The following is a 13,093-nucleotide window of genomic DNA, read 5'->3' as shown; positions in this document are numbered from 1 at the left end:
AACTCAGCTGACCATCCAGACCCCTCCTGTGTGGTTCACTCTGAGATGCTTCTCATCTTCGCATGTTAGTTAACATGGGGATAAATGGCCCATCCCTTCAGTTATGTCCCCATTCCTGTTTACAGGGGTGGTCCATTTTGACCCCGCATTGTAACAGGTCCCTAACCACACAGTAATCATATAGAGAGCATGCTGCGCTTATAGTAACAGTAAGGGCATTCCGCCCCCAGGGGATTCTTGGTGTTAAACTCTAAGGAGCTTGCAGGCTGTTTAGAGGAGAGGTGCACTCTCTGTGTTAGGCTGCAAGTGTTCACCTGGGCCCATCTTTGTCCCCCAAGTTAGGGTAGAACTTGCTGTCAGGTCAGGGAATGGTGCAGCATTTTGCATGTTTGGTGTTTATCCCTATTAGTAACTTCTTCTAATTTCTCTTAACCTTTTAGGCTCTCCCTGCTTGTCCTATCCAAGCCACCTGTGAAGCTGCCTCCAAGGAGGAAAACAAGGAAAAAAATCGATATGTAAACATCTTGCCTTGTGAGTGTTTGCAGAGTTTCCTGGCATATAATCTGAAACTGCATCTCTAGCCAGATTTTTTGAGGGTGGAAAGAATCTTGTGGTTGATCATAGGAGGGCTGGTAGTAAGAGTGGGGTCAAGCCTTTGGGCTGGAAGAGACTTTATGGTCACCCAGAGTGACCCAGGTGCTCATAAAGTTCAGTCAGGGAGGTTGACCAGGTTTTTGTGGCAGGCCTAAAGTTTCTAAGTCAAGAGGAGCTGTTTCACTGGAACCAGATAGGATGTGCGTGGTTGTTAATGGTGTTTTGTAGTGCTTATGGCAAAGAAATCCTAATACAGAGTTCTCTTCATAGCCCCTTCCCAGAGTTAGTCATTGCTAATCAGTTGATTTATAACCTCGTAACAGACATTTGTCTAAGCCAGTGGTCTCCAGAATGGGATATATGTATAATCCAGTGGGATATGACAGCAAAATGTTTGAACTTTGCTTTGTTTTTTTTTTAATTGCCTTTTCAAAAAAAATTTATCCTTTAAAAAAATTTCTGGTGTATTTTTGGGTGCACAATATATTAAAGACCACCATATGAGGCATTTATAGATACTTAATGTCTTCTTATTCACTTATGAATATATGCATACATATATTACACATATTTTTTAAATGTAATTGGTATCCTTATTACATTGCTCTGACTTTTTTCTTTTAACAGTATATATTGGCAGGGGCGCCTGGGTGGCTCAGTTGTCAAGCATCTGCCTTCGGCTCAGGTCATGGTCCCAGGGTTCTGGGATCGAGCCCCACATAGGGCTCCCTGCTTGGCGGGAAGCCCGCTTCTCCCTCTCCCACTCCCCCTGCTTGTGTTCCCTCTCTCAATGTGTCTCTCTGTGTCAAATAAATAAATAAATAAAATCTTTTTTTTAAAAATGTATATTGGCAGTTCATCTGTCAAGAAACAGAAATACTCACTTTCCTTTTTATCAGCTCTTTACTGTTCCATGTTGTGGATCTGTCTTTAACTAGTCTCTGAATGATGGCTAAGATGTGTCCACATTTTTTCTGTTATAAACAATGTTGTGTTTTGTTTTGTTTTTTTTTAAAGATTTTATTTATTTTTTGACAGAGACACAGCGAGAGAGGGAATGCAAGCAGGGGGAGTGGGAGAGGGAGAAGCAGCTTCCAGCTGAGCAGGGAGCCCGATGCGGGCTCGATCCCAGGACTCTGGGATTATGACCTGAGCCAAACGAAGGCAGACGCTTAACGACTGAGCCACCCAGGCGCCCCTGTCACAAACAATGTTGCAGTAACATCTTAATACATGTGTGTTTCTGTGCACATAGGCACAGATGTCTCAACTGGCCTGATTGGATCATTAACTGAAACATTAATTTTTTTTTCCTAGATGATCACTCTAGAGTCCATCTGACACCGGTTGAAGGAGTTCCAGATTCTGATTACATCAATGCTTCATTCATCAATGTAAGGAACTTAAGCTTTTCTCATTATTACCTTGAATGACTATTGGCTACCATCTACCGGCTCCTTCCCGGCTGCACATTAGAAGGAATATTTGTCATTTCAAGTTTTCTCTGAGGAGTCTAAATTTTTTAAGAGACCAAAAAAAAATTTTTTTTTAAGATTGTATTTATTTGACAGAGCACAGCAGAGGAGCAGCAGGCAGAGGGAGAGTCAGGCTCCCCTGCTGAGCAGGGAGCCCAGTGTGGGGCTCAATCCCAGGACCCCAGGATCATGACCTGAGCTGAAGGCAGATGCTTAATGACTGAGCCACCCAGGCACCCCAAGACCAAAACAGTTTTTTTTTTACAGATCTGATAGTTTCATGTGTATTCTTATGCTTACCCTGTAGTCATTCCCAAAGATTTCCCATGCAAATCTAAATGTGTACTTTTCTGTAAGAGTCAGTGAATCCTTTTTGAGCTTATTCAGATAACTAAGAGCAAAAGCAGGTCTTGCCATCTTTGGTAAAAGTAAGGGAGAAGAACAGGACAAGAATATCTGACACCAGGTAAGTCTGGTTAGTTATATCTGGTATGAACCAAAGGGAAGCCTAAGGGAAGAGCTGAAACTGGGAGGAGGTTTTTTAGTGGTGATTTAGAGAATGTTTACAGAAATGGGCCAAGAGACTTGAATATGTTTTGTAGGCTGTGTGAGAAGCCGGTAAAGAAAGTTTAAAAAAGAGAGCGCACAAGTGAGCACAAGCTAACAAGAGTAAGCCTGAGTACTGAAGGAGGATGTATGAAGAGAATACCTGTAGAATTTGCACACCATGTTCACAGCAGCATTAATCACAATAGCCAAAAGGTGGAATCAACCCAAGTGTCCTTCAGTGGATGAATGGATAAGTAAAGTGTTGTATATGCATACAATGGACTATTATTCAGTCTCAAAAAAGGAAATTCTGATACATGTTACAACTTCGAAGACATTATGCTAAGTGAAATAAGCAGGTTACAAAACAACTTTATTGAGGTGTAATTCACATACCATAATTTTCACCCATTTAAAGTTTACAGCTCTGGTTTTTCGAATATTCACAGATATGTACGATCATCACTAGTCAACTTCAGAATATTTTCATAACCTCAAAGAAACTTGCACCTCTTTTTTTTTGTTTTTATTTATTTGAGTGAGAGAGAGAGAAGTCACGAGTGTGGGGAGGGGCAGAGAGAGAGGAACAAGCAGACCCCTTGCTGAGCGTGGAGCCCAACACAGGGGCTCCGAGATATGACCTGAGCCGAAGTCAGACGGGAGAAGCAGGCTTCCCGCTGAGCAGGGAGCCCAGTGTGGGGCTCGATCCCAGGACCCTGGGACCATGACCTGAGCCGAAGGCAGACAGTTAACGACTGAGCCACTCAGGCACCCCGAGTTTCTCAGTTTTAATGACAAGTTTAGTTATAAACAAATTAAGCCTTTCTCAGTTTCTGTCTTCTAATGCTTAGAATATTTGTAGAAACTTAAATTCTCCTTCTCAAGAAAAATTTTAACAAGCTTCTTGTTACTGACTTTAAATATGTCCATCTCTCGGGGCCTAAAGCTTTCTCCTTCTGTGCTAGGAAGCAACCCCGCCCTGCTCTTGTTTGAACTGGAATAGGACGTGGCTTCTCAGACTCAGGCCCCTTCCTTTATTCTGCCACTGCCTTGCAGACTTGTATTTCACATCGTCATCTTGGTGTGACATGGTGTCCCACCTGTGAAGCTGCCTCCTCCCTCATTGCCCATCTTATGGCTGTCTTCAAGCAGCAGAGGGTGATTTTTAATCCTTAAGTCAGATGATTTTTCACTTACCTAGGACTTCTCAAGTGAACACTACGTTTAGACAGTGAGGTTGAAAAGATGTATAACTAAAACAATAAAAACTGAAAAAGATACTGCCAGTTGTTAGTTTTTCCAAGGTTCCTTATCTGTTAAGTGACATTCCCAGGCCCCTTTGCTTCTTGTCCTCCACGACCTATAATGGAGAACCCTGTTGTCTGACACTGGGAACTGTTCCTCATACCCACAGGCTCTTCCCCGAAGGTTTTTGCCCCTGAGTAAAGCATTATCAAGGAAATAACCCCTTAGAAGAATTGAACCCCTTTTCCTTCTGGATGTGGGCCCAGCTTCATCCCTGGAACCACCATAGTATGCTTCTACCTTGGAGGGTTAACACTAAGACCTAGATTGTCAGCTGCTCAGAAAGCATCAGAAACAAGGTCTAGCCTAGGTGTTGGTATTTGGATGTTTTTACACCAGTGTTCATTAATAATTCACTTTGAGAAGACTACCTAGACCATGTGATCTTTGTAATCTTTGATTCCTGGTATCCAAAGCTAATCCTTTGGAAATTTCTAGAATGGAAATCTTGTTAATTGCCTGGACCTTTCACAAGGGAGGCTTTGTTAACTGGTTGGGAGTCTGAAAAATACCATTCCTATCCATTTTTGGTTCTCACTTTCTTTTTATCCCTCACTCCTCCCCCACCCTACCCTCAGGGCTACCAAGAAAAGAACAAATTCATTGCTGCACAAGGTAAAGTAATGATAATTTTTTACTTTTGGGCTTAACCATGAGTTCATTAGTGTATTTGGACTTTTTTTCTTCCAGATGCTAAATAGATTAATCAGAACGCAGTAACTTTTCTGTCATTACTATCACCTGAAAGAAATACAATCTGCCTTGCTCATTTATAACTAAGGGCCTTCATCTTGATGACTTAGTATCCAGGGATCCTGTTAAAGAAGTCCTTTTGTGTATGTGCATAAAAAAGACTAGAGAAGGCTACACACACACACACACATACAGACACACACGCACACACATACGTACATACACACACACATACCACAGTCTAATGAGGTCCTCTGTCTTGGGGCCTAATGGGAACCTTAGATTCAAGCCAGGCTTCTCAGAGTTTGAATTTGGATTCAGTCTCCAGAGAGGGTTGGCCACCTCACAGGGTCCAGGCTGGCTCGTCTCCTCCCCCAGTTGTTGGGCAAGAGCTCCTCTATTATTCACAGAAAAGTGGTCAGGAGCCCTCAGAGCAGGGACCTAGTGCCATTGCCTTCTACGTGCTCTGCACACATTTCCATAGGTCCAAGTTTTAATAAGTGTCCTCCATCTTTGGGATCCTAGTAAAAGTATCTTGATGTTTGCTGCACTATGAAGTAATTGATGTTATTATGGTCCATCAAAGCCCATTTATTTAGCCATTCAGCAAATGTTTATTGGCCATCTGTTATGTGCCAGGCACTGGCCTAGGTGATAGGGATATGTAGAGGAGTAAAACAGGAGATGGTCCATGCCTTTTTGGGGTCTTTAGTTGGTAGAGGACAATTTATACCAAAATTAACGGAAGTTCTAGTAAGTGGCTATGCTGTTCAATACAATAGCCACTAGCCACATGGGGCTATTTAAAATTCAGTTTCTCAATCATACTAGTAACATTTTAAGTCTTAATAGCTACATGTGGCTAGAGACTACCATATTAGTCCAGATATGAAACATTTTCATCACTGCAGAAAGTTCTGTTGGACAAGTACCATGGTAGAGATAAAACAAAGAAAGAGGTAAAATAAGGTGGCTGAGAAAAACCTTAGATCCTTCTTGCCCTTACAGTCTCCCACTGGGGCCTGGCCATTGCCTAAGCAGGCTCTGCTTTCTCTCACCCTCTGTAGCCATCCACCAAGTGAGGTCTCCCCTCTGAAGCACAACTCAGCTGCCGCCTACTCATTGATCGTTCTAGCACCAACAGTCATGTGCAATCTCTTCCTTGCTTTATTTGCCATGGGGCCTTGTTGATGCTAAGATATTTGTTGAATTAAGGTCACCTGTGATTTTCTGATGGACCTTTTCTCAGACTCCCATCCTCTTGAACCTCTCCACAGTACTTCACACTCCTTGAAATTCTCCTCTGTTATTTCCTGACATTCAGTTCTTGATTTTTCTCACTTTTCTAAATATTCCTTCTCTGGCTCTTATTCTTCTTTCTGCCTCTTAAATATAGTTTCTCCCCAAATCTGTGGATAACTACTTCCTTGAAACTCCATTCTTGTCTTTCATGGCACCATTTCTCAGTTCTGCTTCTCCATCTGCTCATCCTTAGTCTTCCTCCAAGGCTTTTTCTGTCTGAACTTGAATAATGCTGAAGATCTCCAACATTCTCTTTTTGACCCTTCTTTTCTTCTCCTCTGTATTTTGTTTGAGAGACCTCATCTAATACCCACCTCTGTTTGACTGGCTACTGACTCTCTTGAACTTCTGAGCCATTTTTTCTTTCTTTCTTTCTTTCTTTCTTTCTTTCTTTTTTTTTTTCCTAATTTTATTTATTTATTTGGAAGAGAGAAGAGTGCACGAGAAGGGGGGTTAGGGCAGAGGGAGAGGGAGAAGCAGACTCCCCGCTGAGCAGGGAGCCCGACATGGGGCTCAATCCCAGGACCCTGGGATCATGACCAGAGCCGAAGGCAGATGCTTAACTGACTGAGCTACCCAGGTGCCCCTTCAAACAAATTTTCTACCCCACCACCTGGATACCTCCACATACTCTTCAACATCAAAAACTAAAATATGTCTTAGGGTTCCTGGCTGGTTCAGTCAGTGGAGCATGAGACTCTTGATCTCAAGGTTGTGGGTTTGAGCCTCACATTGGGTGTAGAGATTACTTAAAAATAAAATCTTAAAAAAAAAAAAGAGACCTCACTAAAATATGCCTCTTCTTCACCACCCACCCCCCCCAACTGCTTTTTTCCTGTATTCTCTGGCTATCACCATGAATGGAAGGCAGTTCATCTAATCAACCAGATTTGGGATCATCCAGATCTCCTACCTGTTCCTTGCTCTGAATATGAGTGGTCCTCTGCCACACTGCCTTATTCCCATCTTTTGTTCCGGCTCTATTGTAGTAACCTAACTGATTGATCCTCTAGGTCCCAGCCTTGCTCCTTGCATTTCTTCCACCAGAAAGGCCTTTATTGATGCAAAACTCTTGTTAGGACTCATGAAAACCCTACGATTTTCCATTATGTATTCAACAAGCCTTCCTTAGCCTGGCCTCCACCCCTTTAGATTCTGATACCTGTCTTTCCACCTCTATCTACCATTCCATGTACCCTACACTATAACCCCATTGAACTCCTTATAGTCCCTGGAAATCTCATGCTCTTTCTTGCTGCTGTCCCCTGCACCTCTGCCTGGAGCATTTCTTCTCCCTCTATCCCCTTTCTAAACTCCTATCCACCTCAGCTACCCTAACATATGGCTCAACTATCACCACTTCCAGGAGATTTTTCCTAACTTTGCCAGGCAGTGGAACAACTCTACCTCTGTACATCTTGTTGGCATGTGTCCACTCTGTCATTATTTGTTTTTCTTACTACTATTTTTTTTTATTTTTACCAAAGGGAATACAAAGTTTAAGAAAGTCAAAAAGGTATTACAAGGCATATAAAAACAAAGTTCTCCCCCCTTTCCTCTTCACTTTTTTACTATAATGCAACCATTTTTATCTGTTGATGACCTCTTATGATAGATGATAATTTACTTAATCGTCTTACAGACTGTCTCACACTCAGATATGCATACACATGTCCCTTTTCCCCATTCTCCCAGTAGCGTTAAATCACAATGTAGGGCTGAGAGAATATTATTTACAACTGAAGTATTATATGTTTTATACAGCTTTTGATTTTCCTTTTTTCCAAGAGTTAATAATTACCTTTCTCCCCCCCCGTTTACTTAGTTTTTTATATACCTAGCACTAGTTTTTTATATACCTAGCACTGACTCCACTCTCCCCCAGACTCTCCACTAGAAGTATATATTTCCTTTCAGTACCTTCAGAAACATAAAGTTTCATTTTTTTAATTTTTTTATCCTGAGGTCCTTTTAGAACCTTCTTTCTTCAGTTCCATTTTGGATTAGTTGCCCTCTAGCCTCTGTCAGAGTTATCATCCTGAGCCTTTCCTTCACCAACACCCAGGGAATTCCATTAGCCTCTATCCTGTTAGATCCCTTTTCTTTCTCTTTGTTTGCTCCCTCATTTTTGTTTAGAAATCTCCCAGCGGCTTTTTGGAAAAGGCTGGATGGTGGTAAATTTTAAATTCTAACTTGAGCAAGTCACCTAGCATCTCTATGGCTAACAACACCTACCTTAGAGCATGATAGGAAGGAGTAAATGAGATATAAAGCATTTAGCTCACTGGCTGGCCAATAACATAGGTATTTAGTGAGCAGTTATGATTTCTAATCTTCATCTATAATATCCTTGGGAGACATTATTTGTGTTCTCTTTACATTTTGAATCCTCCTATCCCCCACTTCACTTCCTAGTGAAGTGCCGGACACATACAGGGTGGATGGGAAATGTTCACTTAGTAGGTGGGGGGATGGATAGATGGATTGGATATTTAGCTGAGAACATGTGGGCACAGGCTTCCAAAAGTCAGGAATGAATGTTCCCAATTTCCCAGCAGATTTCTTCCCCTTGGTATGTGTTCTCCTCATCTTTGCTATTGGCTACTTTAGGACCAAAAGAAGAAACAGTGAATGATTTCTGGAGGATGATCTGGGAACAAAACACAGCCACCATCGTCATGGTGACCAACCTGAAGGAGAGAAAGGAGGTGAGTGAAGAAATTAGATAGGCATGACTAGCAGAGGAACTCCTCTGTGTTTGAGCCTGGGCTGTCCATTCTTTGTGGCTCCTGTGCGCATCATTCATCCAGGCGGAACCCAGGCCAGTGTGCTTACTAGACTTTCCTAGGGCCTGGAAGTCTCAGGTGAACCTCAGGGGTGTGCCTAGGGTCCATTCCCCATGCCTCGTAGTCAGACAGCTCACCCTGGTTTCAAAACAACCTGGAAGAAAGACTTGGGCCATTTGCTAAGGAAAAGCTACAGAGGAGCTTTTTTCCCTTGGCCTCTCCAATCCCTCATTCTCCTGGTTTCCTGTACCTCCTCTGAGTCAGCAGAGGGAGCTGTATAAACTGAGAACCTATGGCGTGCAAGGGAATCTGAGGCCCTGGCCTGATCCCTGTGCCTTTTTCTTTTTGTGGCTGTGGCTGCCAAGTCCATGCCTGGACAGCCCCATCACTGTGTCACAGCCAGCACCAGTCCTGAGCTCTGGATCAAGTTCCAGAGAGGAACCCCCCCATTCATGACAGTCTTTTCCCAAAATGGCCCTTAAGTTACCTTGATCCCCACCCTGGGGTGTTGGGACGTGTTAATCAGCAGCTCTGCAGTGCTTAGGAGGGATAGCATTAGGACTGGGCTATAGGATCGTTTCCTCCAACCTGACCTCTGACTCTTGGAAGCTGTTCAAGGCCCAGGCACCAGAGAAGGCATCATTCCGCCTTGATAACCCCCTCAGCAGGTTGCTGGTTCCAGGGGATCAGACAGGCCTGTCCCTAGATCATAACCTGGGATGTTGTGGAAGGGCACATTTTGTAGGTAAAGTAATTTCCAGTTTGCCCTGAACTGAGGGAACAGGGTGGGAAAGAATGAGAAGTATAGGGCTGGGGCTATGTAAAAGTCAAGAGATACTGCTAAACAGGATGGAAGCTAAGAAACTTGAAAAAAGTTAAATAAGTCTGCAGTGACCAAGGTGAGAGAAGAGGCCTTCTCTGGGAACTTTCTAGGGACTTCTGTCTGGGCTTTTGTGGTCCTTTGCTTCACGTTCTTCACGTCTGCTGGGGGCGGGAGGTCTGAGGTCATCAGGGGATGCATGTCTGTTCCTTTCCAGTGTAAGTGTGCCCAGTACTGGCCAGACCAAGGCTGCTGGACCTATGGGAATATCCGTGTGTCGGTAGAGGATGTGACTGTCCTGGTGGACTACACAGTGCGAAAGTTCTGCATTCAGCAGGTACTGTCTCCTGCCTCCTTTCTCTGCTGACCACTAAGAGGGTAGAACAGACTGGGTGATCCGCCCTCCTGCTCAGGGTGGTCGGGAATCACTGAGTGTGAGGTCTGTTTGGACTCTGAAACCAGAGATCTGGGCTCTCAGGGAACTCTGTCAAAGCTAAGGGAGAAGCATTTTCATGAGCAGGAGAAAAAAGTATTACTGAGATAGAGTTTGAGCATCGTAGGTATGAGCCAAGTGCCTCGGGAGGTGGTATCATCTTCTGGGTACTTGACTTACCTCCTCTTGCTCCAGAGGATCCTGACATGAAGGATGTGGTGGCCCCTGCTCTTGGTCCTCCAGAGCGGCCCTGGAAGCTTGAGCACAGGCTGCCCTCGGCTGAGGGGCGGGGTGGCGCTGTAAAAGGAGGGCCCACCAAGAGTCAGGAGACCTGCATTTCAGTTCTGACCTTGCCATTGAGTAGTTCCTAGACCTTGCCTGGGCCACTTCTCTTGAGTTTCATGTTGCGCATCCGTCAGCTGAGAATAATTGTAAGAGCCCTGCCTTACCCCATGGGGTTCCTGGGAAGAGATCCTCTCCCCATGATTAACTCTTCCTTGGACAGACTCTCACTTCCGCGTTGTTACTGACAACCACAGCTGGCCCTGGCTCCTAAGCTGCCCCGCCCCTCCCCTCCCCTCCCCTCCCCTCCCCTGGCACTGCCCTGCCCCAGGTTATCAGGGCCAACACACAGGATCTCCTCACTCCACAGGTGGGCGACGTGACCAACAGGAAGCCACAGCGCCTCATCACTCAGTTCCACTTTACCAGCTGGCCAGACTTTGGGGTGCCTTTCACCCCTATCGGCATGCTCAAGTTCCTCAAGAAGGTGAAAGCCTGTAACCCTCAGTATGCAGGGGCCATCGTGGTCCACTGCAGGTCAGTGTGGCTGACCCTTGGCTCCCCGCTTATACCATATTCCGTTCCCATGGTCAGAGCAAAGGAAAGCACAGGGGCCCTGGCTGAGGAGAGGAGGCTAACACAGAGCAGATAAGCTGTTAGGGTCCCGGGGCAGCAGCCAGAGAGACTCCTCAAGTTTTTGTGCTGGGTATAGAGCCTTTGAGGAAAGAGGGAAGGGCAGTCCTCCAAGATTGGGGGTGGGGAGACCACTGCTATGAAGCCAGAAAGCTAGATTGAGTGCTGCTTTGTGTGCTCGGAGCCTTCACACCTTTCTGAGTGTCAGGGTTCCCTGGTCCTGATAAGGTACGGAGTCCGGGGTACAGCGGGATTGTTGGCTCCATGAGTGTTCCAGCTATTCCCCATTCAGAATTAGAATGTAATGGCCTGAAGAAAGAGTCCTGGCCTATGCTACCCCTTCCCTGTATGCTCCCACAAGGCATGCTGGCCATCTCAGTAACACCCCTGCTCTCTGGCTACAGTGCGGGTGTAGGGCGTACAGGTACCTTTGTTGTCATTGATGCCATGCTGGACATGATGCATACAGAGCGCAAAGTGGACGTGTATGGCTTTGTGAGCCGGATCCGGGCACAGCGCTGCCAGATGGTGCAAACAGACGTGAGTGATTTGTGGGTAAGGTGAGGGTGGGGGCATTCCAGGATCAAGACACCTACTAGCCTCATGGATTACTCAGCCTCCTAGGTTATTGTAAATGATCATCATGCACTGTGATGAAGGACCCTTACAAATTATGTATTAAAAGAGACATGGAGCACAGAGGAGTTTGGAAGGCAGGTGTCATTTGCACTAGACTCTAAGGATGAGGAACAGGTCCTGAGAGAAGTACGCATGCAGGCAGCTGAGAGAACCAGTGCCTACAGAGTTGTGACTCAGCTCAGCCATGTCCAGGAGCAACAATAGGAGCAGCTCTGTGGTTGGGACATGGGGTTCAAAGGACACAGCACTGGGAAGGAGGCTGGCCCAGGTTTTGTGTGTCACCAGACTTTGACAACGCCTTCAGACTGTTCAGTCTGGGCTGTGAGAATGAGTGGGAGTTGGATTTGTCCTTCTCTCCAGGCTTGCACTCTAGGAGGCTGCCAGAGTAGGACCCTCCCTCCCAAGCTAACCACCCCCAGCGGGATTCATGCATTTGAAGTCCTGCCTCACGGAACCGGGACAAGAGTGAATAATTTTATACCTGCTAGGGTCAAGGGAGAAGTGGACTGGAGTGAATTCGGGGTGGGAGGGGCTCATCTGGCACCCCAGAGACCATGCTGTGTGTAACTGGGAACTTGGGCATCATGGCATTTCAGATGCAGTACGTCTTCATATACCAAGCCCTTCTGGAGCATTATCTCTATGGAGATACAGAACTAGAAGTGACCTCTCTAGAAACACACCTGCAGAAAATTTACAACAAAATCCCAGGGACCAGCAACAATGGATTAGAGGAGGAGTTTAAGGTGAGTTGGAGCTGAACTCCCTCTTTCAGACTGAAGGATCCATGTGCTCTGGGGAATATCGAATGCTTGGCTCTTAGAGACTTAGCAACAAATGGGGAATCCCCTTGTAAGATACGTGCATGGTTAAAGCGGTGGGTTTCTGGCCCTTTATTCATAACCTAGTTGTTTTCAACCCGTCCTGCACTTAGAATCACTTGGGTTGTGTTAGGAGGAAAGAAAAAAACAAAAAACTGGCAGTGGTATTTTTTTTTTAAGTCCCCCAGCCCACCCCCCCACACGGGGACACACACACACACACACACACACACACACACACACAGGTATATTATCGTATGTATTACAATGTACAGCAGCAGCAAACCTTTCCTATAAGCACCAGACAGTAGATATTTTAGGCTTTGCAGGCCATATGGTCTCTGTTGCAGCTGCTTAACACTGTTGCTGTAGCACAAAAGCAGCCTGGTTGCTACATAAACAAATGAGCATGGCTGTGTTTCCATGCAAGTGTATTTATAGGCAGCAGGCCAGATTTGGCCCATGGACCATAGCTTGCTGACCTCTGCTGTATGCCATTAGACGGTGGTTCTCAGCACACCTAAGGAATTTGTCACACTCTTGGCAATATAACTGTTCCCAGAAGAAGAGATTCTGGGTTGCAGTGGGAAAAAACGCATCCCTTAAAGCAGTTCTTCTCAAACTAATGTGCACACGAATTACCATAGATCCTGTTAACATGCAGGTTCTGATTTGGCAGGGAAAAACAGAGTTAGGGCCTGAGATTCTGCATTTCTAATGCGATGAGACGGTTGCTGGTTTATGCGCTGCACTTTAAGTAG

General features: G+C 45.2%; 1 protein-coding gene across 4 annotated transcripts in view; it reads left to right on the top strand.

The window, feature by feature from the left end:
• PTPRA (protein tyrosine phosphatase receptor type A) overlaps positions 1-13,093 on the top strand; it is a 156,793-nt gene that overhangs the window by 125,582 nt on the left and 18,118 nt on the right. For all 4 annotated transcript variants that reach the window (XM_036093243.2, XM_078057021.1, XM_078057020.1 and 1 more), the window contains 8 exons: positions 441-531; positions 1,912-1,988; positions 4,502-4,538; positions 8,529-8,626; positions 9,742-9,861; positions 10,610-10,776; positions 11,277-11,412; positions 12,108-12,257. In XM_036093243.2, coding sequence (XP_035949136.1) covers positions 441-531; positions 1,912-1,988; positions 4,502-4,538; positions 8,529-8,626; positions 9,742-9,861; positions 10,610-10,776; positions 11,277-11,412; positions 12,108-12,257 — 876 coding nt within the window. The remainder of the gene's footprint in view (positions 1-440; positions 532-1,911; positions 1,989-4,501; positions 4,539-8,528; positions 8,627-9,741; positions 9,862-10,609; positions 10,777-11,276; positions 11,413-12,107; positions 12,258-13,093) is intronic.

This window comes from Halichoerus grypus, chromosome 10, assembly GCF_964656455.1.
Source record: "Halichoerus grypus chromosome 10, mHalGry1.hap1.1, whole genome shotgun sequence".
Classification (NCBI taxonomy): Eukaryota; Metazoa; Chordata; class Mammalia; order Carnivora; family Phocidae; genus Halichoerus; species Halichoerus grypus.
The sequence above is the reverse complement of the archived record's forward strand: the minus strand, read 5'-3'. Positions and strand labels throughout refer to the sequence as shown.